This window comes from Anticarsia gemmatalis, chromosome 5 (genome assembly GCF_050436995.1).
Source record: "Anticarsia gemmatalis isolate Benzon Research Colony breed Stoneville strain chromosome 5, ilAntGemm2 primary, whole genome shotgun sequence".
Classification (NCBI taxonomy): domain Eukaryota; kingdom Metazoa; phylum Arthropoda; class Insecta; order Lepidoptera; family Erebidae; genus Anticarsia; species Anticarsia gemmatalis.
Genome location: NC_134749.1, coordinates 5,758,971 through 5,785,198, shown reverse-complemented (window position 1 = coordinate 5,785,198; position 26,228 = coordinate 5,758,971). Strand labels below are relative to the sequence as shown.

Below are 26,228 nucleotides of genomic sequence, written 5' to 3'. Positions count from 1 at the left end.
CATGAACCAGCATCAGCACTAATCAGCAGTGTTACAGGTTACTTACTTATTTACCTTACATTCCTGTTGGTCATCGAGATAACCAGAAAACCAAACTGATAATATAATATTGCCTTATACCAAATTGGTAAAGTATCACAGAAATTAACCATACCTAGCTAAACTATGATGTCTTCAATAATACACGAACATTACTAAACACATCAAGATTTGGTCAATCTATACTAAAATGTTACGATAATGCATATTTATACTAGTCACAAGTGCCAATACAAACAAATTAATTACTATACTTAGGTAACACTCAAAGCTTACCAAGTACTTGGAATACCAGGCCAATTATAATAATTAATGATCCTTAGGCCTTGAATAATTCAATCCAATAAACTAACTTTAAGAATAAATATTTACAAATGGATCAAACAATAAAAACTGGTAATAATTGTGAGAGCAGCAATCATTTGTGGGCAGTTTTTCAAATTGGGAAACATTAAACCTTCAATCAATTATATTATTAGGAAAGAATTTATAACTGAGGTTGTCTTGCACCTTCCTTCTTGTATTTATATTCCTCAAGAGCTATAGAAAGCCAAATACTCTGCAACACGTTTATTTAAGTTCAATATACGCAATACAATTTATTTCTTTGAATGTGCATATAACACAATTATGTTAACTGTCCACAAATACTGTTAACTCTAATACTATACTGATACAGCCATCACTGGAAAAGTCTAAACCTACTGAAAACAATGTCTAAGATAAATTTCTGATATATCTACCAAAACTGTGCAACTTCAAATTGCAATTACACAAACATTGCCAACTCTTAAATACAACATTGATGGTTATTGCTAAGTACAACTTTACTATGTATACACATCATAATTTATCTTTGACACCGTAAAATAGGAAGACTAGAAAATCCGTACATAAAACATTTCATAGTACTCATAACTTCTACGGAGTATTAATATAAAAATAATTAAGAATTATAAAGTAATTAAGATTAATTGTTTAATTAACTTCATGTATTTCATTGCCGTCGCCATTGGTAGCAGCCACTGCAGTGAATGGCCAATCATAGATAGACTGCAAGGGAACATGGAGTAATTCCACCAAGTGTCTGTAGTTGGGCTCTGCAATTAAAAATTAAGCATAAAAATTGCATTCACAACAAGTATAAAATATAGTTTTAGTGTAGTTCATTATAAATAATAAATAAGTTTAAATTATTAGATATAATTAATACAAACTAACTTACTTTGTCTCAACCTTACACCTTAAAAAAACCCTTGCAATATGTATAATATAAGATCTAATACATATAATAAAAGGCAAAGCCCCATCTTTCCACTACATCTTCTCACAACTAAGACTGAATTGGAGACTTAAGTCAAATATACAGGATGAAAATTATACATATCTTAGATAATTAATTAAAATCTGAACTGTTTGGATCACACTTAGGAAAATGTGATAATAAATACTTCAATCAAATTATAGTCATACCATTTTCAGGAGTGATGTATCCTCTGCGTATCAAAAAATCTATCAACACAGGTGCACTGGTGGTCTTAAACTGGGGTGTCAGAGCTCTCTGGACACACTCTTCAGCAGTTAACAACTCAAAATTCTCAACTTCACCATCAGCATTTTGCGGCATGAAGTCCAATGGCAACTCAAGATCATACACATATTCCGTGTTAGGGAACAAACCTCTTTCACTTTCAAAATAAAAACTGTAAAAATATGAAAAGTAATTTAATTTTAGCTGCAGTAGACATAACATAACCTTTAACTCCAAATTATCTTTTGATATGATTATAAAATGTTTAGGTCAAGTTTCAGGAAATGAAAATGTATGTTAAATAAAATGTCATACCTAACACAGCCAGCCGGCACCAGCTTCTTGGCCAGATCACCTTCAACAGATGCCTCTTCAGCAGCTTCCTTTATTGTTGTCTCCAAAATTCCAAAACCAACAGCTAAGCCACCACTGACAAAGCAGTCCCACTTGCCTTGAAATGCAAAATATTCACATTTCATACTTCATGTAAAGAACAACTTAAAATAAGAGATGCCTTTAAAACTTTAAATGTGTTTGCTATTTTTTCTGGTGCTGGATAAATGTGCAAATAAGTTAAAACTTTGCAAGACTAAGTGAATGAAACATAATCATTTTAAATTGACAGATGAGAAAGCTTAATAAACATAAATATACTCACCAGGCCAAGTTTGTTTTGTGAAACTTCTCTGCTGTAACCAAATACATAGGCCTTTTGTAGGATGGTTGACATAGCCAGTAACACTCACTCCATAGTTTCTGATGCCAAACAGGCATATGGCACTCCTGTCCATTTCCATCAGACTCTCAGGTACCAAAGGAGTGGTCACACCAAAACACTGAATTAACAATAATAGATTACAAATCAGTCAATAATTATAATAGAATCATATTAATTAGCTTTGTTCATTATCAGTATTTATTAATTAACATTAAAAAAATAAGAAAAAGGAAGGCAAGATTTTATGTATGCATGTATGGAAGTCCCAAGTATAATTATATCTAATTCCATTACATGACCATACATGATAATATGCTTTAAATGTCAATTACAGATATACACAAGACTCTAAAATAAATTATAGAATACAAAATAAAATGTATATGAAATGATAAATAAATTTTGTGATTTCTTCCTGAAACAAAATTTTAGCTAAGGTTTGTGTGCCTTACCTCATCCCTCCATCCTTTTAGAGCACATATTTCATTCTCTTTTCGTAGACTCTGTAACACATCTGCTATTTTTGTTGTCCTCTCCTTATAGTCCCTGAATGCAGGATTTAGTTCTACATACTTCCCAGTGATTCTAAATACCTGTAAGTTTGTTAAACATTTTCCTTATACATAGATAATGATATTTAATAGTTAAATAATATATAATTTGGTAGTTTAACAAAAACTCAAGAATGATTATATATTTATACTCAAAGATGACAATTTATACTTCTCTAAATGATATTTTGTTATAGATACAATTAAACTTATTAGACTAGTCAAATTATTTAACAAAAACCAAAATATATGAGTACCTACTGTATTATTACATAGACAATAAATAATATTACCTCTGGAAATCTAATCAGGTACTTCATTACATCAGGGCGAATCAAACCCACTTGGTATCCGGCTACAATAAACGGTTTACATATTCCCTGGTGTAAGCCTGAAACAATGCATTATATTGTAAGCAAACAACCTAGGTTACCTGTATAACTGCTTGTTATTACAAACACGCAGGTAGCTAACACAACCATCAATACAATTTCCATTAATTATATTCGTACACACACCAGTATTCGTGTACGCTGTAGTTACATACCTGACAGATAAAAGCAGTTGAATTTTTTAGCTAATTTGAGTAGATCGGAAATGTTGTTCTGCCCAGAGGAATACATATTTTTCATATTCCTATTCCATGCGAATTCCAAACAAATTAAAATTGACGAATAGGAGTGTGTTAATAATATCGTACGCCAAAAAGAAAAGAGTAAGAACCGCTCGTTTTAATAAAAACTGCTTTAATATTGTCCTGTCCTTGTTCAGCAAAATAGCAAATTCCACAATGTCCGATTCTGTCTAACGACAAAAACAAATGACATCTATTGAGCTGTGCAAGTATCGATAGAGCAAGATAGGGGTCACTTTAGCTTAACCTAACGTAACCCAAAATCAGGGTATCTTTGTTTAAAATGTTATGTATAATTAAATTAAATAAGTTAAATAAATTAACACCGAAATTATTTTAAAAATTTAATAGAATTATAATATTATGATCTTATTTTACAGCAGGTAATGAACAGTCTCACATTCGTCGACCTAGGTACCTACCTACTTTTGTTTCGATCCTACGACAAGCAGCAAGCAGCAAGTCTAGCGCACTATGAATTCGAAAACTGATGTGGACACAGCAAGAAATCAAGTTGGTTACGAATAAATTTAAATTTCTTAATCGACTAATTTCACGCTTTGGGCACATGCCAAGAATTTATTTAGTTGTCATAACTAACTGTCAATAAGTCAAGTCAATAGAATTTGACATTTTAAATAAATATTTATTATCTTTCACAAAAATACAAATTTATTTTTAAAAAATTGATTGCAGGTGCAAGGTAAAGGGTTTAAGTTAATTAAATGATGGCTTCGGAAACATTTGGAGTCATAAACGATATAGCCCCCGTTTTTCGGCCCTATATTCAATATGTTTATCAAGACCTAAAACTTGGTTAGTAGTCTAATGTTTTTTGTACATAAAGTTTGTGATAATTAATTAATTTTTGTATACTTATATATTTATGGTTTTTTATCGTAGGTTTATGTAAGACAAAGGTTGATTTCGAACGTGTATTAGCCAACTCGGAAGGAGGGGAAAGCCAATTTCGTATAGTCTTACCGTATTGTTCCAAAAAACTAAAATGGGAAGTTTTATTCGATTCCACTTCACCATGGTTCCCACCAGACTTTAGATTTGATGATGAGTCTTTTCTTATGAGTGTTGATGAAGAGTTTTTTGAAGAAAAAGTGCCAAGCCTGGCAAAATGGAATGAAAATGACCCAAAAGCTTTAAGTAATGTTATCAAGGAGCTAATCAATCTGTATAAAATACATCAGGTAATATTTTGTATACAATTATGAATCTCAGTTTGTGTTAAGGCTAAGATTTGGGTAAGTATAAAAGGGGATTGAAAATAGAAGTAGAACATATTTTATAAAAGACTCATCTACATAAATAGAGAAAACATACTATTACGCTTAACTTAATGACAAGATTTTATAATAGTGTATGTAATTTATTACTATACAATATGCACTTGTTTGATTTATAGGTGAAAAAGTTGAATGATGATGACAGTTCTCGAGCTTGCTTTGAATACAGTGCTTTACTGGGTGATGCATTAACATCAGAACAAGATATAGAAGTGTGGGTCGGTGGCCACATTGTTGAGTTCCTGATCAGATTAAATGTTGATACATCAAGACTACCAGAACTGTATAAAGATGGGTAAGACATCCTTTGCAATACACAATATTAGGGCATTATAGAGACTATATTGAAACTAAAAATTTACTCTTAAAGACCAATAAAAAAATGCATATAAAAGTATATTAAATGTCTTTCAGTGTTGAAGAGAACCCAGGTGTAGACACTGCATTGTTGTTGGTGAGATATCCAAACTCAACAAACGCAGAATTAATATTATCACCACTGCTTACTAAGTGCCTTGGACACATAACATTACCTCTGTAAGTACATACTCTTTAAGAATATCTATAGATTACACAAATATCAGACTCTTGTTCTCTTACTCTCCCTGCAATATTCAAATTTCAGAATGCACCAATCAGGAGTTCTAATGGATTATGTACCGATGGTCACAGAGCTGTTAAACAATAAGGTAAACAAATAAACAAAACAACAAATTTTTAAAAAAATTGTTGTGATTGTCAGATGTCTGCTATGATATGGTTAATAATATTGTACCTGTTTTACAGATTCAAGATTTGTTAAACAATGAAAAACTGAAGCGAGACCTACTGGCACAATTGATTGTAAAATATGAAGGGGCTGTTTTAGAACATGATGCAAATAATGCAGCTTTTCTGTTTGAAATGAATAATTTCCATTGGATTCTTCAAATAGATATTGGTAAGTGTTACACAAACAATTTTTAAATGTGAAGAATGTTGTTGGATATAAAATTTATAAAAATGTTATTTTCAGGTGTCAGGTTCCCAGACAAACCTCCTGTATTAACACTAAGGTCTATATACCACTGCAATAAAGGAAAACCCATATTCAAAGTATTACCTAGTTGTCCATACAACAATTTTGAAGGCTATATTGAACAGCAAGTAGAAATATTCAAAAATGAATGCTTAGGTGTACCAAGCATTCCTCTTGTAAACTTGGACAACTGAAACCTGTAATTTTTTTTAAACTTATTTACCAGTTAAACTATATTTCTCTCAAATAAGTGAAAAATTATTTAAGGTACAAAAAGTGTAATTAAGGATGTAAATAATTTTGTATTTTCAAGAAAAAACATCTCATTGGTGTAAATAAAACACTATTATAAACAGTAAAGTTATTTTACTAATAATTACATTTGAACCTTGTTATTAAATTGAACATGATTATTTCAAACAAGGATTTATTACTGTGAATTATGAGAAGTAATAATGATTTTATTTTTCTTATATAATTAACTTTAGGACTTTGGCTGTAGCATAACTGTGTAGGTGTTGTATACCACATTTCAAATTTTGGTGTCTTAATTATAACATCTAAGATCTAATAATGATAACATTATGAATTTCATCTTCTAGAACGAACCTAATATTATGAAGTACATCAGAAGCACAGGTACTGCAACTTTGTGAATAATAATTTAAAGAAAATATAATCACAAAGAGTTTCCACAGTGACAAACTCTTGCCGACAGAAGAACCCCACAAACAATAAATACTTAATATTGCTGTAATTGAACATACAACAACTAACATAGTTTATAACATCTAATTAGTCAACTTTGTATTCTCTTTAGAGCCAATGAGCTCATAGCGATATCTCATATACATGACTTTCATTCTATCCCATGCATTTTCAAAAGAATCCAAGGCAGGCCTGACATCAAGAAGGGCAAATTGATATTTGTTGTCAACTTCTCCACCATCATAATAATCAATCACATAGCGAACTTCTTTTCCACATCGATCAACAATCCAGTCATGTCTGTCAAAGGGCAACTCATATCTGTAAACAAAAAATGTTGTGTATAGAAACATAATAAACAACTACTTACAAAATTATTTGTAGAAAAAACATTGTTTGTTAGGTACTCCTTAAATTATATTGTTTATACATACCCAAGCCAAGATCGCATGCGTGCCCTGGGACTGTAGTCAGAAGCTTTGCCTCCAAAACTCTTAAGTCTTGGATGTCCACATTCCTTTGCATGTAGTGCTTCCCATTTTAAGACCTCTTGCCATGCCTGGAAAGTATCAAAAGTTCTCAAGTAACAGTGCTGTGCATTCAAAATATCATACAAACATTTTTCATATTCATAAAAATACAGAACCAAGTTTAGTATTAAAAAAATCTGATTGGTATTCATTTTTTTTTACAGAAATTTCCAATTTTCAATATTCCTTATTAGTTAATTAACATTAAAAATAGCTCCATGAAATGTTAGTTCAATAATTTACCTGTTCATTATTGGCATTATGTATTCTTATTATATCATCCATGTCTTTCTGCTTGATATCTTCATCCTTCCAGCGCCATCCCTTACGGAGCATGGCATTCCAGAACATTTGCTGACTAGGGTACACCCAGAATTCAGTGGTTCCATCTGGCATGGCACGGGGGATGGTTGAAACTTGACGTTGAGTGGGCAGTTGAAAAGGCTGGTCTGGAGCTGGCTGCTGATTTGCCGGTGGCATCTAGACAAATCAAATTATTAAAAATGTATATGGTGCAGGTCGCGAATACATTTATTTGAACCTATAGTATCATATATCAGTATTGGTTATCTTTTATCCATTTAAATCTAAACCAAGTACATTGGCAAGGGCATGTATAACGTTCTGAAATGTATGACATAATATTGTGTAACAAATCTGAAGGTAGTTTTATTATGCATTATAATTATTAATATTATGAATTTACTATACTATTTCTCTTACCATGTTATATGGATTGATATCATTGCCATGCTGAACAGGGCACTCTGAAACTTTTTTCGTTTCTTCTTGTTTTTGTTCCTCTTTTTTGTGCATCGGACATTCTGGTGGAGGATTGGAGTTACTTGCAATGTTTGGGATGGTTGCACCTGCATCAGCTGATACTGAATTACCCATTTTTATGCTGTCTTACGTAAGATGGTTCGTAGGTTAGTTAAAAGCCAGATGCATTTCGTCCTCGTCAAGGACCACAGAAGAAAATTCACAGGCACATAAATCAACAAAATCAGATAAATAGGTCAAAACCACAGTTTTTTCTTTGAACTTTTTAAAAATAGATTATTTGCACCGTGCCTCCCGTTTCAGCAGCACGCACACGCACACTAGGGATGTGATGACTATGCCGATGCCGAGTGTGCGATTTTTTTTTATAGAATACAATCTGAGTAATCGATATTTCATAGATACGTTTTGATGACTAAAAGTTTTCATTCATTAATTTTATTTCGAGAACGTATATTATACTCAACTGTCCATATTTTTTTTAATGATATTGTTTCACATAGGTGGACCCCCTGAACGTCAAAATGTGAGTGTTGAGCATTGTAATCGATACAAATCGATTCATAACGAATTGAGATTATAATATTGAATAGAGTTACTCCCTAGCGCACTTAAATGACATTGTCTAATGTTGCCAAAGTAAATAATTATTTGTACGATAGGTAGCCTAAATCTATATAATTTTTATGCTATCGTTTAGAGATGAGATCTAAAGATAATAATGATCAAATTAAGTTATAATAAGTAAATAAAATAGTAATGGTAAAATCATTATGAAGGATGATTTTAAGATTCTCGAGAAAGATACTATTTCACTACGACACTGAATATTCTTCTTGGGGCTTGATAATAATAATATGTAGATATAAAAAATTTATTTGCATACAATGGTACATTTTTCAAAGTGCTGACATTAAAATATAGGTGTCTTCTGTAAATAGCATAGTTGTGCTGCTGGAATGGGTAATAAAATTTATAAGTATGGGTACCAATAATAGTTTAACTAATGTAGACAAAAAAGAAAGAGAAAATAATAAAATAAATATTATCCTATTTCCATCAGGACTTAACTATCATAGAAACAAACATAGGTCAGTAAGCAGGTAGAAAACTATATACCCATTGGAAGAAAATACATCATGTAGGAAAACTACTTGAATGATATTTTAAAAACAAATGTTTTTATCTTCACCCTTACTAATTCATTTCAATGCAATATTCATGAGCCTATTTGCGATTATTGCATGTAATAGAATTCAAAAGGTAGTGCACTCACTTTGTTCTTAATAAAAAAGATTGATGTAAAATTTATAGTTGATAATGCATTTGGTCCTGAGTTCCACATCACTAGGTTTCTATTTTCTATTATGAGTAAATAAAAACTTCCAAATATATTCTTATCTAAGCCCAATAAAAAACATATTACATAGGCTTACTATAAATCATATATTTCAAACTGATCACTATAACTACATACAACAATGGTTAGGATCACAAACTTTCCAACAAATAAACAACATAAACTAAATAATTCTACACTTATTTATGCATTATTTCTTTTTCATATATTTCAAATATTTCTTGGCATTGAAGTCATCATCAATATCATCAGTAATTTTAACTTTCCTTTTCGGTTTTCTCTTTTCCAACCTCATTTTCTTTTCTTCTTCACTCAATTTTGATAAATCCAGAGGAAGCTGAAAATTATGATTAAATTTTCTTAGTTAACTAAGATAAAGATAATGTCAATTACTATTTACATGACAATGATATTGCTGCAAAATAGCTAAAAAGTATACTTCTTCAGATGTTTAGCTATATTAATTATATACAGAACTAAATTTCAACTAAAAAATGTACAATAATATTCTATATTTATTGTACCTACATTAGTGTAACCTGTAACCCTGATCTCATATTTACATTGGTTATAATAGTTTTGGTTTGACTTTTAGCTGTACTAAAAATCTGTTTTCCAATATGTCCCACTAGGTATCAAATACTAACCTTAATAATTTTCCTAGGTTCATGATATCTAATATTTATAGAGGCTCCATCCGGTAATACTACTGTTGTAGGATACATTCTTGCGTAAATTTCTCGATGAATTTTAGTCACACTTGAGATGTTGCTATTAATAAATCTTCTAGAGCACATATTAAGTGAAGATTTTAAATTTAAAATAATTGTTGTATTCATTTTGGAACTCTATTTAATATAATTTCTTAAATTAAGCAAGGTCTACGACTTTGGCCTTTCAGCTCATGGATATTAAACTAAATGACAGAATCGTCAGTCAGTGTCACTACTCACTGTCAATAAAATGTTGACATAGGTACATAGATAAATTCCGTTTTACGGCTCTATAAGCTAGGATTTATTCATTTAAATTGATGAATTTATTAATGTGCACAATGCTAAATTTAGCATAGAAAATAAGAAATATATAATTTCTTCTTATTTTCTATGCTAGATTATATGGGAAAGAAATAACGATTTGGAAAAAACCAATGTATTTTAGGTAATGCACAACCTTATCAATAAATTCAAACAATATCTCAGTCCTGGATCGATATATTACATTAAACAGATAATATTAAATATATTTCACAAAGATATAGAAAGGGATAATCATGAAATATATAGAATAGGTACCCAACGTTGCAGCGGCAGCGTCATAATGGGTCGAACTTGACTTGACAGTGAATGAATTTAATTAAATGAATGAATGAATTGAATAAAGACAGTGAAATGAATGTTTGGTTGGTCGATGGGCTTACCGCTTGCTTGAAGTTGCTTGTAAACTTTTAATTTAACTTGGAATATTTCGCGCGCGTCGCGTTGGTCTGTAACAAACTTGTGCACATCTAAGTGAAATGAATATTTCCTGAAGCTTTGTTTATACCACACGTTAGTTATAACATAAAAATGGGTTGTACACAAAGTGAAATATCTCCTCAAAATGAAACGCCTAAAAAAGGGTGCACCGATGTGTTGTGGCTTATTATTTACATTTTATTTTGGATTTTAATGGTGAGCATTTTATTTATGATTTGTCAACCGCCTAAAATAAGATTTTGTTGATTATACATTTTTAAATTTATTTTTAGATAATCGTTGCGGCTATATCTTTTGTGTATGGAAATCCTTTAAGAGTGATCAATGGGTTTGACTCCTTCGGTAATACTTGTGGTGTTAAAAACAATCAAAAGCTCATAAATTTTCCACTAGCTGGTATGAGTACTTTGGACAAAAAATACCTGTTCTTCATGGATGTCAAGGAATTGCAGAGATCTCTTAAGATTTGTGTAAAGCAATGCCCAAATAAAAAACTGGAATCGCTGGCAGACATACAACAATTTTATAGAGATACAGGGTCCAACCTTTGTAGATATGATTTAAATTTGAACATCACAACAAGCACAAAAGACTTGCACAATTTTATTGGGCCATGTCCGACTTTACCAGTTTATGAATCCTTCCCACTTCTAAACAGATGTTTTCCTAAGGCTGCTCATGAATTGGCCACCAAGGTGTTTACTGACTTCTATGATTTACTGAATAGTTGGGATACTATTGAACAAATGTTATCAGATTTATACTCATCATGGAAGGAGATGATTATATGTGTTATAGTGGCTTTCAGTAAGTACTTATAACATCATGTTATAATTATGCTTTATTACTTTAAGCTTCGCTAAGTAAGGAATTTGTAATAAAACAGTTCAGTGTTTGATATAAATTTTACATAAAACTAGGTTTTTACCGAGATTGACTAATACTCACTGGTAAAGTGGGTAAGAATGCTAGGATAAAATTATCTGTGCAGTAAGAGACAAGTAGATTGAAACACTGACTCACTTACTTAGATGATGTCATCTGTACCATTACAGCACTATTGTAATCCATGTATGAAAACCTTGAAAATAACAGTTGAGATATGAACTAAAAATAACTCATTTTTCAATAAAAGTGCATAATTATTTTTTTTATTTAAATACCAAAATTTAAAGGTATTGTTATGAAAATAATAAATTCATACATTTAAATTGGTCCCAAACGACATACTTGAAAGTAGTTTTAATAGGGAGGAAATAATTACAGGTCAAGGCTGTAATAGCTTACTTAATAATAAATACAAGTTTTAGTAGTTTCCCACAATAGGGTAGACATTGTTCTATTTTATGCTGTCTATTGTATGAGTTAATTAAACAAGTTAGTCACCATTTTAAAATGATATCTATTCACGTAAACAACATTTTTAGCTAGCAAGCTAATAGACATAGAGGCCGGCCGCGACTTCGTTCGCGTGTAAATTCCGACCCCCTTGGGAACTCCGGGATAAAAAGTAGCCTATGTGTTATTGTGGGTCTTCAGCTACCTATATACAAAATTTCATTGTAATCGGTTTAGTAGTATTTGCCAAAAAAAAGTAACAAACATCCATACATACTCACAAATGTTCGCATTCATAATATTAATAGGATAGTAATTGTAATATGACTTTTGTTCCTTGGCCCCATTTCTACATAATCACCATAGTTCAGTAGGGTGTGGTCCCACAGATGACACAATTTCCGTACATAACTAGATCATAATGTCCACATGAAACAAATTAATTCTCTAATGTATTTTATTGTTGCCCACACTTTTAATTAAAAATAGTCTGCTTGTTTTATATTGTTGAATTTTGTTACTACATGTGTTGTTTATTTTTCAGCATATATTTAATTTCACTGTTTGCACTAGGCATAGAGAAAAATTAAGTTAAGCTTGAATGTAAGCAATTTATTTTTAATATTAATTACTGTTTGTGTAAATAGGTTCTAGACATTGTTAAATGTAGCATTAGAAATTTTGTATATATGTTGTAGTGGGATGAGAAATTTGTTTTAATTTTCATACATATTTAATGTTAGTCCACCATTGATGGGGTGGAATGGGTGAGCTGAGAGGATCAAAACCTGTCCCCTAAAAGTTTTATATGATGCCTGTGTCAAGCATTCTTGGTTTCAAGACTTAATCTTTCCCAAGACTGAAATCAAAAGTCCTACTCCTGGTGTATAAATATCTATAGTAAATAGTATTTAAAATTATAAAGAACTAACTTGTACAAACTAATCTTAGTGTGTAAATATTTAGGATCGCCGCACGCGGGCCGCTGGCCGCAGTCAATAGGCGCACCTTTTTCCTAGATAGCGATATTTATATATCTGTAGCGAATGTCGGCCACTGGTGGCAATCCAGTGCGGCGCATCCATACAAAAAGTGTAAGGTGCATGAACTCATAGGAAAGCTATGGGTGTGCGGCTGGCGGCCCGTATATGGGGACCCTTACCGTAATTAATATGTGTCTTATGTGTTAATACAAGTTATTAACTATCTGTGTGCCAAATTTCATCAAAATCCATTCAGTAGCGTTTTGTAAAAGAATAACAAACACAAAAAATCCATCCTCGCATTTGTGCTATTATTGTACTAATTAGTAGTAACTAAGTTGGCTAGCACTAGATCGGTAGTTCAACTAGTTAGTTACCTAAATTCGATAATAACATCTTATATTTCATAAATTATTTTGATTTTCAGTTTTCTCTTTAATTATGGTCTCAATTCTCCACTTGCTGGCTACGCTCGTTTCTTGGATATTCATGATATTGGTGTCAATCGTCAGTATAGCTGGCACAGCACTGTTGTGGTACACATACCACGAATTGAGAACAAAGCAAAAGAGTTTTGACAGCCATACATATTTATCTGTAAGTTATTTAAGACTTCTTTTTTATTAAATATCTAATTACACATATATTTTCGTTTCTAAAAAATTCTTCCTTTTTTTCAGGAATCCCTTAAGAACGAAAGCGCCTTCTTGTGGTATTCGATTATTGCGACTATAATAACGGTGTGTATAATTATTTGAATTGTGTCGGAACTTAATCAATCATCAAAAATACATTATGCCACAAATGAGCATTCCGAGTAACAGTTGGAAGCAAAACTTACAAGGCAAAATGTCTATGTACAAACATTTTACCAATAAACTTTACTGGATGTTAACTTTGGCTACATGAACTTCAAACAAAACAAACCAATCCATTTATTTTCCCATAACCATAATTCATTGACGAGATAAAATTAATTAACATGTCCTCTAAATCACCATAGGTTTTAGGGAAATAAATATATGCTGTGGAAAATAATAATACCTACGTTAATTTCGTTATTTCAGGTAATTTTATTGTTACTGGTGTTTGTGATGCGGTCTCGGGTATCGTTTTTAGCGGCTTTGTTCAAAGAAACTGCTCATTGTCTGGGTTCCATTCCGGCCCTATTCTTGCAGCCGATAATAACATTCTTCTTTTTGGTACTATTTCTAGCATTCTGGTCGATCGTAGTGGTGAGTTCAGTTTCATTAAATATGTTCTTTAAAATTTTAGGGAGTAAATATTTATTGTTCTTCATGTTATTTCAGGTATGCTTAGCAACAGCGAACTATCCAGGCATACCATATAAGACGAACTTCTTTTTAAACGGGACAACCGCGCCGGAACAAATCGATAAAGCTGCGATAGAAGCACAAAACATTAATAAAAGTGCTACTTTGAGAAGTAATTTCCTTCTTTATTAGCGTACATATACTTTAAATTTACGACTGATTGTCTTGATTTCTAAGCATCTTGAGGTAGTCTTGTGATAAATTAAAATAACAAGAGCCTTAATTTAAACACTCCTAATGTTATTCATAAACAATCACATCTAATGTAAAATGACATAAGTAATTACAATGAAACAAAACCTATACAAATGCAGGGGCCGAAACAGGTCAGTAAAGTCAGTAAAAGTCAGTATTTTTGGACCTGGTCAGTAAAAGTCAGTTTTTTCGAAAATTGGTCAGTATTGTCAGTATTTTTCCAAATTCAATAATATTTTGGTTTTCCTCTGCTGTTGGCCAATCTTACATTCTCGATTTGCCCAGTGATGATATCAGAGGGCTGCTGTGGATGCTCTATATTATGTGGATGATCTACGTATATATTGAAGCATCACATGACTTCAATAGAATAGCAGATTAAAATTTACTATTTTTTGAAATCAGTATTTTTGAAGTGAAAATTCTTTAGCGCCGCTGCGCACTTTTTCTGGAATGGGTAAAAACTTCTAAACTCGCGTGAAGACACGTCACCTGACAAAAATTCGTAAAACCTGATTGAAAATTTGTAAGACGGGATGTTTATTAGAGTTTTTGGTGTTCATTAGAGTTTATTGAAGTTTAGTGGAGTTTATTAGCGTTTCTGGAGTTTTTTGGAGTACGTCAATTTTGCATGAATGCGTATTACTCACTTGCAATATGATCTATTTATCTATCGTATGGTTAGTTGTCAACCTAGAGTCAAAGTTGTCCAAGCCGACTGAAAGGCCTTTGACATGGCTTAACGTCTCTTATCTTAATCGACAACAACCGGGACCGACTTTATACGTGCCCTCCGAAGCACGGAGACGCTCAGTACAAATACCACTATGCGGTCATCCATCTTGCTTAACCCAGAGATCGTTTACCGACCGGTGAGCACAAATGGCTATGAGCGCATTGTAATAATAATACAATAACAATTAATAACAATATAAAAAGCTTTTTAATACAATAAAAAGGTGGTGCTTGTTGACTATTGGGATTGTGGAGACCAATAACCGAAAATAGGCTTTTTAACTGACTTCAAAAAAGGATTTTGACTTCTCAATTCGACTGTATTTTATTTTTATTTCACACCATTCACCCGAAAAACGGTTTAGAAATGGTCAGTATTTGGTCAGTATTTTTGAATTTTTGGTCAGTAAAATCAGTATTTTCGACCTTAGAATTTGTTTCGGCCCCTGCAAATGATGTTTATTAAGTCAATGAAAATTTTCCAGCTTTCACTTTGGAGCCAATTGAGTTTGATCCTCTCTGGGTAAAAAGTATGTGGTGGATATGCCTCATCTGTTTGATATGGGGAAGCGAATTTATACTTGGATGTCAACAAATGACTATCGCCGGTGCTGTCTCGCATTGGTATTTTAGGTAAATCATTATTAAAAAAAACTTGCTGAAGCATTTATAAAAGATACTCACAATAATCATAAATGCTTTGTTATCTTTACAGGGGCCCAAATGCTCATCCTTCTCCAGTCCTCTATTCTATCGGCAAATTAGTGAAGTACCATTTAGGATCAGTTGCTAAAGGTTCTTTCTTGATTACATTATTCAAAATACCTCGTCTGATCCTGACGTATTTACACGCGAAGTAAGTTTCAATTATACATTTTCATAAGACCTAGAAGTAGGTCACCGTAAATGACGTGGGTTCTTTGTGATAACCATTTTATAGCGACCCCATTTGACGATCGTATAAGGCAACTATCGTTGGCGACCAACTTTATTAATGATTTTTTGGGTGGGACGATGTGGGTGAGCCAGACCCACCTGTCTTGACCCCCTTACATGCCTTTCTGATAAATAGTAATCGTAATAATAGGTACCTACTGTTATAGGTCATGAAACTCTAAATTTGATTGATGTGTGTTTGTTGATTGTATTAGTCTATTTTGTATTTTGTTGCTAATAAATATGTGTTAACTTTTAGACTATCAGCAAGAGCAGACAAGGGTTCAGATTGTGCGAAATGTGGACTCAAATGTGGTATCTGTTGCTTCTATTGTCTTGAAAAGTTCATTCGTTATCTGAATCACAACGCATATACTATAATTACTATTGAAAGGTGCCATTTCTGCAAAGCAGCTGCTCGGGTAATTTAATCACAAGATATATTTTTTTTTAATTTATTTATTACTTGTGTGTTTTTATTACCATAGTCAAAATGTTTTAGGCGTTCAGTACGATTGTAAGCAATGCTCTCCAAGTGGCGACGATTAACAGTGTGGGAGACTTCATACTGTTCTTGGGCAAGTGCATTGTGACGGCAGTGACTGGCATCATTGGTCTTCTACTTCTCAAACGCAATACTGAACTTCACTTTTATGCTGTTCCTACACTAGCAATCTGCATTTACTCGTTCTTTATTGCACATTGTATCCTTTCTCTTTATGAGGTTTGTCCTTTTTATTATATTTTTACTCGATCAAATATACACGTATATCGATAAAGTAGTTAATAGTTTTGGTTTTTAAATATGTCGGTAGTGTCTTTTTTATTGAAATCACACTCGGTAAGCACGAAAGTGTAGTATGTATGTACACATTGGTATAAATGTAGCAAATTGTTAACAACATTTAGGATGCTAATATTATTTTCTTTCCACAGATGGTTGTTGATTCGTTATTCCTCTGTGTATGTGAGGATCGGAATATGAATGGTGAAGACGGTAGGTGGAAAAACTCTCGACTGGCAGAACTTGGTGGCCATAAAATAGACAAACGAGAGGATGAACAAGATGGCGCGGAGTTACAAGATCTGCAAGACAAGTACTAAGAGTCTATTGTTGGTGCCTGTGTTGTTGCATGTTAGTTCAGTGCCTTGAAGTCTTCTGCTGCAATGTTCTTGACAGTGTAATTATATTATTAGTTGCTTTATTAACCTAATAGTTGTACTAATCTGCCTGTGTGGTTGTTATAGCAATTGATGCATTATTAACTGGTGTAACTGAATCGGCTTTTAACAAGTAGATAGAATTTCCGAAATTTAAGGATAAATTTGGCCTAAAACTAACTTGGTGAAGCTTGGTGTGAATCGTGTAACTTTTGATATTCCTTATTTTAAAATATTTTCTGAGGGTTCTGCCTGATGCCTAAGCCGTAGATATAATAACTAATAAAAGAAAACCTCATACAAAATCTCTTTTGTCTCAATATAACTGTTTTGTCTTTGTCTGTGGTGTTAATGAAGTTGTATTTTCTTTTTCAGGTAAATAATCTCAGCTTTTTAATTTTAAACAAATGGAAACGCTTCTCATCAATGCATTTTTATTAAGATTAAGCCTAATTATATTTAAATAATTATCAAGATTTTATGCAGAGTGTTAACACATTTTGTGAGGCATAATAATTTAATATTCGTAAGTGATATAATCTCGTGTTTCGTATTTTGACGTCGATTGATAAATGTAATAATATTTTAATTAGAATCTCGATAGTGATAGGTAATCATAAAAAATAACTTTACATAATAATGAACATAAATATGAATCTATTGTGAAATTTTACATCAATTTTAGATATTTTTATGGTATGCACTTGAAATGGAATATTTTCAATCATGTTATGTACTTTTGTGTGACAACGACCACAGAATGTACTAATGTTAAGTATTATATTTTGTAACTTTTTGTAGAGTAAAAAGATATATATTTTGAATCATGAATGTACCTAGATGTATTTAGTGTTTAATGTAATCAGGAGCATTCAAATATTGAATGATATATGTATAATATAACATCTATATTGTCTACTGAAATAGTCTATTTAACTTTGATATTGGGTGTGTATTCTTTAAAGTTTGATCCTCATCTGTCAGCCCATACTGTAAGGCTAAATATTTGAGTGAGTACAATTTGTATTATCTTATTTATTGATTTGATTATACATATTATTTAAAAAGACATTTAATGCAAGTGGTGTTTTACAAGTTTTACTCTTTATTTTTAATGTAATTTTTATACTTTTAATGCTCAATTTTTTATAATTTTATTATTGCGCATAAGTCAGTCATAATAAATGTAAAGTACAGTTTGATATTTTTAAATGCAATGAATCTCAAAATAAACTTCTTTAATATTGCAACTAATTTGTGTAACTACTATTTGATTGTAGCCTAATTTTACATTATTAAATATTTATAACCGTCCATTATTTTAATAAGATTTTAACACCTTTTCTATTGATATATTTTATGCATAATAATTTCTCAGAGCAAACAATTGCACATTTTTGTAATACCTTCTATTATTATTAAAAAACTTTGTTGTTTAAATAATATGTTGCATTTACCAACATTTATCTCAAATTTGTTCTTCCAATGTAACATTTAGTGATGAAAGTCCAACATTATATTTAAAAAGCTTTTATTGAGTAAAAATCACATGTGTGGAAATAAATTTTATTATTATTACTATTTACCAGGTTTTTTCTTTTTAAATTGTTTCCTCTTCTTGATTTGGTCTGAAATCGCCTTACTTTTGGCCTTCAGTTGTTTACGCCTGATTGTTTTGTCTGGATTCGATTTTAGTTTCATAGTAAACACAGGTTTTTGTTTTTTCTGATTAGGTTCATCTCCACTATCTTCTTCCATTGATGGGACGTCTTCTACTTCTTCTGCAAAGAATTTTGAAAAAACTACCATTAGCAAAAAATATATGTTTAAATACTAAGAACTATTTAGTATTCTTAGTTTGTCATACAATTCAAATAAGTTTGTAATGACATGACTGTGTTTACCTTTTACTATAACTTCTTGAGCCTTCTCCATAGCATCTCCCTTGAAGAAATCAGCTCCTTCTATGTCAGGGTAGCCAGTTTCTGGTTTAGTAGCTTCATAAACAGCCTTTTTCTCAATTCTTCTTTCATATTTATTGCCAGCCTTCTTAGATGCTACCTGTCTTAGCTTAGCTGGGCTAATATATTTAGCATTTTCCCATAATGTTGCACCACCAAATGAGCCGGAAAATATTTTGACCTGCAAAAGTAAAATAAGATTAATTTAAATTTATTTATGCAGTTTATGAATGAACAATAAGTGATGTTGCTAGGTAGTATACCAAATCATATAATGAGAGTAGAATTTAAATATTTATATTCTTTTAGAAAATGCTACTACTGGCTCATGATCCTGTCCCTTGGAGATGGCAAAAAAAAAAAATTGAATCAAAATTCATCAATGTTTCAGAATTTAAAACAAAATAAAACAATTCAGTCTTGAAACAAGTTTTCAAGCTACATGAACATGTGCATACTTACAGGGTTCAACACAAATCTAGGTCCAATTTCAGCTAAGGCTCCATCTTCAGACAATATCTGATAGTTTCTAAACCAGATTCTATTGTCAAGAATCATAAAAGTATAGACATGATCAAAGAATGGCTGACTCTTGGGATGGTGGTTGGGAACACCAAATATTTGTACCAACAATTCCTTCAGTATACCGTAATGTGGATCTTTTGTAAACTGTGGGTCAAATGATAGAAGTGGTCTTGATCCTCTCAAGCAATTTCCAGTCATCTTCAGTTCACCCATTGTATAGACTGAAAGAGAGATATGTTGGTAAATGATTGGTGTGCCAAAAATAAGAAATACTGGTTTGATAGGAGTATCTTTAGACTGGCTTCATCTCTGCTAGCAATTTAAAAAGTAGAATTTCAATAGGTGTTCTCATAGATTTATCAGATAGTTTCTAAATGTAAGCAATTATGATTATTCTTAAACACATGTCGATTCAAACAACAATGTTACATACTGTTTTCAACCAGAAATTTTACACTTGGGCCATTTGGTATATTGGCCATCCATAGATAAAGATCCCTCATTTTTCTCCCTTCGAAAAGTATGCATTTGTTGCAGTTCTTCATTTCACTGATTTCATTCACAACATACAAGTTTTTGCTTCTTTCCATTTTTGACTCTGTTTTGTGATGTGGCATTAACTTTTTTATATCTTCCATCAGATGCCTGTGGCGGTGATTTATGCCACGCGCGGCAAAAACTAAGACTCTTTGCCTGTTTATCCATTTCACCTAATGAGGGTTTGGGAAGGTTGGAAGAATATTAGAATAGAAACAGTATAAACTGTTCGATACATTCATAACAAAACAACTTAAAAGTCAATGATAAATGCTAAACTTAAACATATTATTATGATAAGTAAATTGTGTTCATTCTAACCTGTCTAGGTGCTGGATCATCCGACATGCGAACTGGAGGCAACGCAACCACATTCTCTTCATCTTTATTAGCTGAAACAGGTGTAATATTCACCTTTTTTTTATTACCTTTAGCCTTTACTTTGACCATTTTGAAAATTAACCACGTGCGGAACTTAAACTCAGCTCAACAGTAACAGCAAAGCACGCAAGGCGCAAGCTTGTATGACAGATGGAATGACACTGACATTGACAGCATACGCATTGTTTACCAGGTTTGTTAACAGACTGTTCATATTACTATTTTGTAGCGTCTAATAATCGTCTAATCGTCTAATAAAAAAATATGAGGGATTACATATTTAATTTAAAAAAATAAGATTGACATTTTAAAGAAAAATAATAATTTAATACACGACGTACAAACTAACAAGTCACTGACATTCTACCAAAACCTCGTCTAAAATTACGCAATCAACGCTACTACGTAAAATAAGTAATAGCCTTGAAATGAGCAAACAAGAATAATTATTGTCAACAAACGCTCAGTTTATCGAATGATAGCCCGGTTCGGAACTAACTGGTTAATTTACTATTCAATTCCTATTATTTTTCAGATAAAGTAAACTCCCTTGTTATCATTATTTAGTAGCCATACACCTAATTGTTATGTGAATAATATTTGCATTATCTTTAGATTACGACAGATGTCAGTGCATATTTGTTTTTCTACGGAGAAAGACGTTTTTTTATCGTAGTGTTTATTATTAGTTCAATTGTTCCAAAATGATAAAATCAGTTAAATCATTAGTGCAACTAATGGGCAAAAGTAATATTTTGGAACAAGTTCGTTACGCATCACAGGCTCTTCCGCAGTTTTCATCGGTAAGATATAATTAGCTAACTATTCAATTTACGATTTTTGCATACATATGAGATTTAGACTACTAGGTAGGTATGACGTCCTTTTTGCTTACACATACCAATAGCTGTTTAAAAATTAAATACAAAAAGCATTTGTAACTGGCTAACAATAATACAAGTAACTATCTTATTAACTTTCTTCGTGACTGTACCAATGTCAATTATTGTGCACAAAAAATATGTCTCTAGATGCGGGGTATTTTTACCCCAGACGAGATTAATTATTCTCAATGGTGAATACAAGATTTCAAAGTATAGGAATATTTCCCCGCTGACGAAATCACAATTTCGTTTAGATCGTCAGGGATCAGGGAGAAAACTACTTCCTTAAATGTTTTGTTTGTTTTTGTATGACAACTCCCGCATTAAGAATTACTCTTGTGTTTCGGGGACTTTTACTAACATACAAACAACGGACACAAAGCACAACCAGACTCGAAATTTGCGGATTGCATAAATAATTGTTCCGTGTGGGATTCGAACCCACGACCTCTCGACCTAAACCACTGCACCACTGAGGCAGTCGTCGTAAAATCTACGCATATTGTATTTATTTATGTTGAGTCTCAAATGTCTCGTATCTTGAATGGATATTATAATGATAGTCAGGTAGTTAACCGGATGATCCCGTTGTGTTTCCTATGACAAACGATTGATATCAATCATTACCATTGTTAAGAATTTCGAAATGCCAAATGAAACGTACGACATTTTTCCTATATTTCAAACTTATCTTTAAGCGATACCATTATACCAATTGCGGCCAGACAACCAACACTTCTGCATCATATAACTCAAAACCAAATAGGTACTCTTACGAAGATCCCAGGAAAGAAAAATCCAAAAACCTTTTTACAATATTATTCAGGAATCGCATACGAGATGTCGTGAAAAATAATACAGTAATTTGCAACAATAGTACCTATCTCAAAATATATTAGGTAGGTACATTAGGTATACAATAAACATACCATATGAATAAATCTAGGCCTGCGTGGTGTGATCACGCATGTGTCGTGGCTTGCAATGGGTAGTGGGTTCGATTTCCATAGAGATAACCATCGTGTCTTTTACTACTTTTCGACACTATTCTAAGTAGGTACCTACTGTTTATTAGACACAGATTCTTTATTAAATTTTGCTGCAGTAAAGAAACACATACCTTTTGTTATCAAAATTGATAGGTTATTATATACACACATTCATTATAATATAAGTACAAACTTTAACATTGACAAACTTGCGTTGTCTCTTCAACTTTTGTGACATTCAACGATAGTTAAGTTACTATGCTTATTTCTGTTTCTGCATACTCACCTATTTACAAATCTTACTTATTTGTAGGAAAAATACCATATAAAAAGGAAGAATTTCGGGACAATCGAGTCAGCAGACATTGGCTTCTTTAAATCTATTTTAAGTGAGGAACAAGTGGTAACAGATGAAAGTGATATATTGCCCTATAACATTGACTGGATAAAGAATTGTAGAGGTAAGTACATTCGTGAGTTAATAGCAATTAGCATAACATAGGGACGAAAGCGGCGTAACTGCAGGGCTGCTGTTAAGCTAAATACCATGGGTAGTGAGTTGAGCGCACTCCTGACTTAAACGAGCTATGCTGATCTTGAATTCCTGACATAGGCTGTAATGGTGACGTAATGTCGATACCAAAATAGCGAGAGAGAATATGAGCTTGAGAAGATAATTTACGACTACTTACACATTAAAAGAAAACTTAAAATTAGCGTGCTTGCATGTCAATCTAATAGACAAGACAATACATTTAATTTCTTGTTAAGTTGGTAGTTAGCTACTTATCTAACCATTCTTACAGATAGACTTCACAAAAGGTCGGATTACTTACTAACACTTAACCAGGCCTATGAATCAATAGCATATGAACTGACAGCTTGCGTGCTATTCGGTTTAATGCTAGTCAAAAAAAGCTATTTCGTAAATTTATTACGTGGATAATATATCTGTTTGCAAGCGAAATCAAAGAACAAGACGTTATATAGGTACCTACCTATCCATTTACACGTAACTTGAAATAAGTAGTTTGTTAACTTTGCAACGAAGTTCTACGATTAGCGTTATTTGAAAATATCATGCAGCGTATCTAACCTAATAAAATAATTTGCAATTCCAGGTCAATCAAATCTTGTGTTAAAGCCAAAAAACACGGAAGAAGTATCCAAAATTCTGAAATATTGTAACTCAAGACGTTTGGCGGTATGTCCTCAAGGAGGCAATACTGGACTTGTCGGGGGTTCCGTCCCCGTATTCGACGAGATTGTGCTGAGCTTTGCACTGATGAACAATATTGTAAGCCTTGATGACTTGTCAGGTTGGTTATCTCTAGTGTTCAATAAATATCACATATCAGTTCATAGATAAGGTTTGTATACGGGCACATGCTCCTATTAAAAACGAGTCATGATACATTTTTATTTCACTTACACATCCATGTAGAGAGAAGTCAAGTCACAATGGTTTCTATTTTCAGGATCTCTAGTATGCGAAGCGGGGTGTATTTTGGAGACGCTAGACAATTACGTACGAGAGCGAGGCCTCATCATGCCTCTTGACTTGGGCGCTAAGGGAACCTGCCACATTGGCGGTAACGCGAGTACAAACGCTGGTGGACTCAGGTTGTTGCGTTATGGCAACTTGCATGGTTCCATACTAGGAATTGAGGCCGTAAGTCAACTCTCTCACTAGTAACAGGTCTTGCGTTGCGGGGCCTTTTACAAACATAGTACCTACCTACTACTACCTGCAACCAGATATGCAACGACTTTACCTACATATTTGTGGTTCATACAAGTAAACATTTGTTTTGCGTAAGTATCGAACCCACTACACACAACATGCAGTGACATGGAATCACTTTTAACGTGTTTTGATTATTTAAAATACCAACATATTTTGGATTTTCTGATTCTTTAATAAAGTTAAATACCTACCTAGGTAACTTATTTTAGGCACATCTACCCCAGATATCCCAGCCTATCCTATCTTCATTAATTTTGATTTCTGTATTTTTAAATGATCAGGTGAAGGCAGATGGCACGATCGTCGATTGTCTAAGAACATTAAAGAAAGACAATACTGGATATCACCTGAAGCATCTGTTCATTGGGTCTGAGGGAACGCTAGGCTTAGTAACTAAAGTTGCCATCCATTGTCCTGTGTTACCTAATGCTGTCAATTTAGGATTTTTTGGTATGTATTAAGTATCAACCACAATTTTTTTGTAAACACGTTACTTTTTCTATACCAAGTGACTATTTCCTTCTATAGAATAAAAGAATAAAATAAAGATTATAATTACAGGTGTTGAAAGCTTCGATAATGTCCTAAAGCTGTTCAAAAGTGCTAAATCTAATTTAGGCGAGATTCTCTCTGCTTTTGAGATGGCCGATTTCGATGCAATCAACTCAACCGTTAACAGTTTAAACCTTCCGTAAGTACCTATGTTCTTTTGTGGTTTTATTTATTGTAACATTATCCATCTAGTACCTATCTGCATATTAGGTACCCAATTACTTTTTAACATTGCATTTTGGCTTCGTTACAGAAAACCTATCTCGGACTTTCCATTTTACGTACTAGTAGAAACTCATGGTAGTGACGAAACACATGACAATGAAAAATTGATGAAGTTCCTTTCCCAAGAAATGGAGACAGGTCTTATTTCGGATGGAACTGTTACATCAGAGCCAAGCAAAATGAAGGTTAGGCCTTCTATATCATATCATTTTAATGAGTTTGCAAATCAAACTCAGTAGTTATACAGGCTAGGTACCTAATTAACTAGGAATATGCCTAAAGACATTTATCCAATAAAAATGCTTAATCTATTCCGTCTTGTTAGAAGTGAACTACCTACATATTAGAAAGAATATACCTACCTACCTTATTTTAACTTCGTAACTTGTTATTTTGCAGTCGATATGGAACATCCGCGAGAGCATTGCAGGTTCCGGTTTAACAGTGGGCTACGTTTTCAAATACGATGTCTCTATTCCGCAAAAGAATTATTACGATCTAGTGCCGAGGTTGAAAACGAGAATGGGTGACAAGGCGCTGCTTATTTATGGTTATGGCCATGTTGGTTAGTTAATCAATTTCTAATAAATTCTCACCCACATATTAATAATTGAAGCAATACGTAGGTACTGTATTTCACATCTAACTTGCATTTCAGGGGATGGCAACATTCACATAAACGTTGTAGTACCAGAGTACAACTCGGAAGTAGCGTCTCTTCTAGAACCGTACATCTTTGAGGAAGTCAGTAAGGTGAACGGTTCAGTGAGCGCAGAACACGGTATCGGATTCCGAAAACCAAAGTACATCCATTATAGCAAAGATCCTTCGGCTCTGCAACTAATGAAGGATCTTAAACAATTAATGGATCCTAATGGCATTCTTAACCCTTACAAAGTGTTACCCGATGGGCCTAACTAAGATAGTAATATTTATATTCTTGTTTGTACCTATGCCAAAATAAACATTGCCATTTTTTAACGTGATTTTATTTAAGTAAATAAAGTAATTTGTATTTGTATCCAGTGTTTTCTTATTATGTTGTGTACAACACTACATATTAATATGGTATGATGCGTTCAAAGACTGTACGTAAA

General features: G+C 32.6%; 7 protein-coding genes across 11 annotated transcripts; 3 read left to right on the top strand and 4 right to left on the bottom strand.

The window, feature by feature from the left end:
* Window positions 1-594: 594 nt before the first annotated feature.
* On the bottom strand, window positions 595-3,642 carry LOC142972913 (uncharacterized). Its single transcript, XM_076114353.1, has 7 exons — window positions 3,387-3,642; window positions 3,133-3,230; window positions 2,741-2,881; window positions 2,229-2,406; window positions 1,886-2,021; window positions 1,513-1,742; window positions 595-1,139 (listed from the first exon to the last, which is right to left on the bottom strand). Exons 1-7 carry the CDS (start codon window positions 3,469-3,471, stop codon window positions 1,018-1,020), a joined length of 990 nt encoding a protein of 329 aa, XP_075970468.1. The 5' UTR covers window positions 3,472-3,642; the 3' UTR covers window positions 595-1,017.
* Window positions 3,643-3,860: 218 nt separating this feature from the next.
* Window positions 3,861-6,149, top strand: LOC142972911 (BRISC and BRCA1-A complex member 2-like). The gene is made up of 8 exons (XM_076114351.1): window positions 3,861-3,986; window positions 4,170-4,289; window positions 4,377-4,675; window positions 4,891-5,066; window positions 5,186-5,308; window positions 5,397-5,460; window positions 5,558-5,711; window positions 5,787-6,149. Exons 2-8 carry the CDS (start codon window positions 4,199-4,201, stop codon window positions 5,981-5,983), a joined length of 1,104 nt encoding a protein of 367 aa, XP_075970466.1. The 5' UTR covers window positions 3,861-3,986; window positions 4,170-4,198; the 3' UTR covers window positions 5,984-6,149.
* Cchl (Cytochrome c heme lyase) lies at window positions 6,136-8,150 on the bottom strand. Its single transcript, XM_076114352.1, has 4 exons — window positions 7,751-8,150; window positions 7,271-7,507; window positions 6,932-7,056; window positions 6,136-6,818 (listed from the first exon to the last, which is right to left on the bottom strand). Exons 1-4 carry the CDS (start codon window positions 7,922-7,924, stop codon window positions 6,581-6,583), a joined length of 774 nt encoding a protein of 257 aa, XP_075970467.1. The 5' UTR covers window positions 7,925-8,150; the 3' UTR covers window positions 6,136-6,580.
* A 1,087-nt stretch (window positions 8,151-9,237) lies between these two features.
* On the bottom strand, window positions 9,238-10,119 carry mRpL55 (mitochondrial ribosomal protein L55). The gene is made up of 2 exons (XM_076114992.1): window positions 9,818-10,119; window positions 9,238-9,507 (listed from the first exon to the last, which is right to left on the bottom strand). The coding sequence occupies exons 1-2, from the start codon at window positions 10,007-10,009 to the stop codon at window positions 9,361-9,363; spliced, it is 339 nt and encodes a 112-aa protein (XP_075971107.1). The 5' UTR covers window positions 10,010-10,119; the 3' UTR covers window positions 9,238-9,360.
* Window positions 10,120-10,547: 428 nt separating this feature from the next.
* On the top strand, window positions 10,548-18,922 carry Ctl1 (choline transporter-like protein 1). Of its 4 annotated transcripts, none has more exons than XR_012959488.1 (12): window positions 10,548-10,843; window positions 10,921-11,455; window positions 13,397-13,566; window positions 13,650-13,709; window positions 14,037-14,204; window positions 14,280-14,415; window positions 15,719-15,866; window positions 15,949-16,089; window positions 16,429-16,591; window positions 16,672-16,893; window positions 17,106-17,350; window positions 17,706-18,922. XR_012959488.1 is itself a non-coding variant. In XM_076114342.1 (12 exons), the coding sequence occupies exons 1-11, from the start codon at window positions 10,739-10,741 to the stop codon at window positions 17,271-17,273; spliced, it is 2,016 nt and encodes a 671-aa protein (XP_075970457.1). In that variant the 5' UTR covers window positions 10,548-10,738; the 3' UTR covers window positions 17,274-17,282; window positions 17,706-18,922. The 4 variants fall into 4 exon arrangements, 3 of the variants coding, with proteins under 3 accessions (XP_075970457.1, XP_075970456.1, XP_075970458.1); XM_076114342.1 differs by having other exon boundaries at window positions 17,106-17,282; XM_076114341.1 differs by having other exon boundaries at window positions 17,106-17,304.
* LOC142972910 (ribosome biogenesis protein BRX1 homolog) lies at window positions 18,845-24,193 on the bottom strand. 2 transcript variants are annotated; one of them, XM_076114350.1, is made up of 6 exons: window positions 24,040-24,193; window positions 20,675-20,745; window positions 20,250-20,526; window positions 19,754-20,037; window positions 19,235-19,472; window positions 18,845-19,111 (listed from the first exon to the last, which is right to left on the bottom strand). In XM_076114350.1, exons 1-6 carry the CDS (start codon window positions 24,041-24,043, stop codon window positions 18,909-18,911), a joined length of 1,077 nt encoding a protein of 358 aa, XP_075970465.1. In that variant the 5' UTR covers window positions 24,044-24,193; the 3' UTR covers window positions 18,845-18,908. The 2 variants fall into 2 exon arrangements, with proteins under 2 accessions (XP_075970465.1, XP_075970463.1); XM_076114348.1 differs by lacking the exon at window positions 24,040-24,193 and having other exon boundaries at window positions 20,675-20,906.
* D2hgdh (D-2-hydroxyglutaric acid dehydrogenase) lies at window positions 21,092-26,152 on the top strand. Its single transcript, XM_076114344.1, has 9 exons — window positions 21,092-21,537; window positions 22,921-23,068; window positions 23,729-23,926; window positions 24,086-24,279; window positions 24,636-24,804; window positions 24,916-25,045; window positions 25,160-25,316; window positions 25,531-25,696; window positions 25,790-26,152. Exons 1-9 carry the CDS (start codon window positions 21,439-21,441, stop codon window positions 26,050-26,052), a joined length of 1,524 nt encoding a protein of 507 aa, XP_075970459.1. The 5' UTR covers window positions 21,092-21,438; the 3' UTR covers window positions 26,053-26,152.
* Window positions 26,153-26,228: the final 76 nt, after the last annotated feature.

Coding starts and splice junctions, on each gene's coding strand:
- LOC142972913 (XM_076114353.1), bottom strand. CDS start 3,471: ATGAAAAATATGTATTCCTCTGGGCAGAACAACATTTCCGATCTACTC. Junction 2,882..3,132: donor ACCTGATTAGATTTCCAGAG/GTAATATTATTT, acceptor ACAAACTTACAG/GTATTTAGAATCACTGGGAA. Junction 2,407..2,740: donor TAAAAGGATGGAGGGATGAG/GTAAGGCACACA, acceptor TTGTTAATTCAG/TGTTTTGGTGTGACCACTCC.
- LOC142972911 (XM_076114351.1), top strand. CDS start 4,199: ATGATGGCTTCGGAAACATTTGGAGTCATAAACGATATAGCCCCCGTT. Junction 4,290..4,376: donor TTATCAAGACCTAAAACTTG/GTTAGTAGTCTA, acceptor TTTTTATCGTAG/GTTTATGTAAGACAAAGGTT. Junction 5,309..5,396: donor GGACACATAACATTACCTCT/GTAAGTACATAC, acceptor TTCAAATTTCAG/AATGCACCAATCAGGAGTTC.
- Cchl (XM_076114352.1), bottom strand. CDS start 7,924: ATGGGTAATTCAGTATCAGCTGATGCAGGTGCAACCATCCCAAACATT. Junction 7,508..7,750: donor ATATCAATCCATATAACATG/GTAAGAGAAATA, acceptor TGATTTGTCTAG/ATGCCACCGGCAAATCAGCA. Junction 6,819..6,931: donor CGCATGCGATCTTGGCTTGG/GTATGTATAAAC, acceptor TTTTGTTTACAG/ATATGAGTTGCCCTTTGACA.
- mRpL55 (XM_076114992.1), bottom strand. CDS start 10,009: ATGAATACAACAATTATTTTAAATTTAAAATCTTCACTTAATATGTGC. Junction 9,508..9,817: donor AACCTAGGAAAATTATTAAG/GTTAGTATTTGA, acceptor CATAATTTTCAG/CTTCCTCTGGATTTATCAAA.
- Ctl1 (XM_076114342.1), top strand. CDS start 10,739: ATGGGTTGTACACAAAGTGAAATATCTCCTCAAAATGAAACGCCTAAA. Junction 10,844..10,920: donor TTTTATTTTGGATTTTAATG/GTGAGCATTTTA, acceptor ATTTATTTTTAG/ATAATCGTTGCGGCTATATC. Junction 15,867..15,948: donor GTCTCGCATTGGTATTTTAG/GTAAATCATTAT, acceptor TTATCTTTACAG/GGGCCCAAATGCTCATCCTT.
- LOC142972910 (XM_076114348.1), bottom strand. CDS start 20,803: ATGGTCAAAGTAAAGGCTAAAGGTAATAAAAAAAAGGTGAATATTACA. Junction 20,527..20,674: donor ATGATCCAGCACCTAGACAG/GTTAGAATGAAC, acceptor AACCCTCATTAG/GTGAAATGGATAAACAGGCA. Junction 20,038..20,249: donor AAAATTTCTGGTTGAAAACA/GTATGTAACATT, acceptor TCTCTCTTTCAG/TCTATACAATGGGTGAACTG.
- D2hgdh (XM_076114344.1), top strand. CDS start 21,439: ATGATAAAATCAGTTAAATCATTAGTGCAACTAATGGGCAAAAGTAAT. Junction 24,805..24,915: donor TGTCAATTTAGGATTTTTTG/GTATGTATTAAG, acceptor TTATAATTACAG/GTGTTGAAAGCTTCGATAAT. Junction 25,697..25,789: donor TTATGGTTATGGCCATGTTG/GTTAGTTAATCA, acceptor CTTGCATTTCAG/GGGATGGCAACATTCACATA.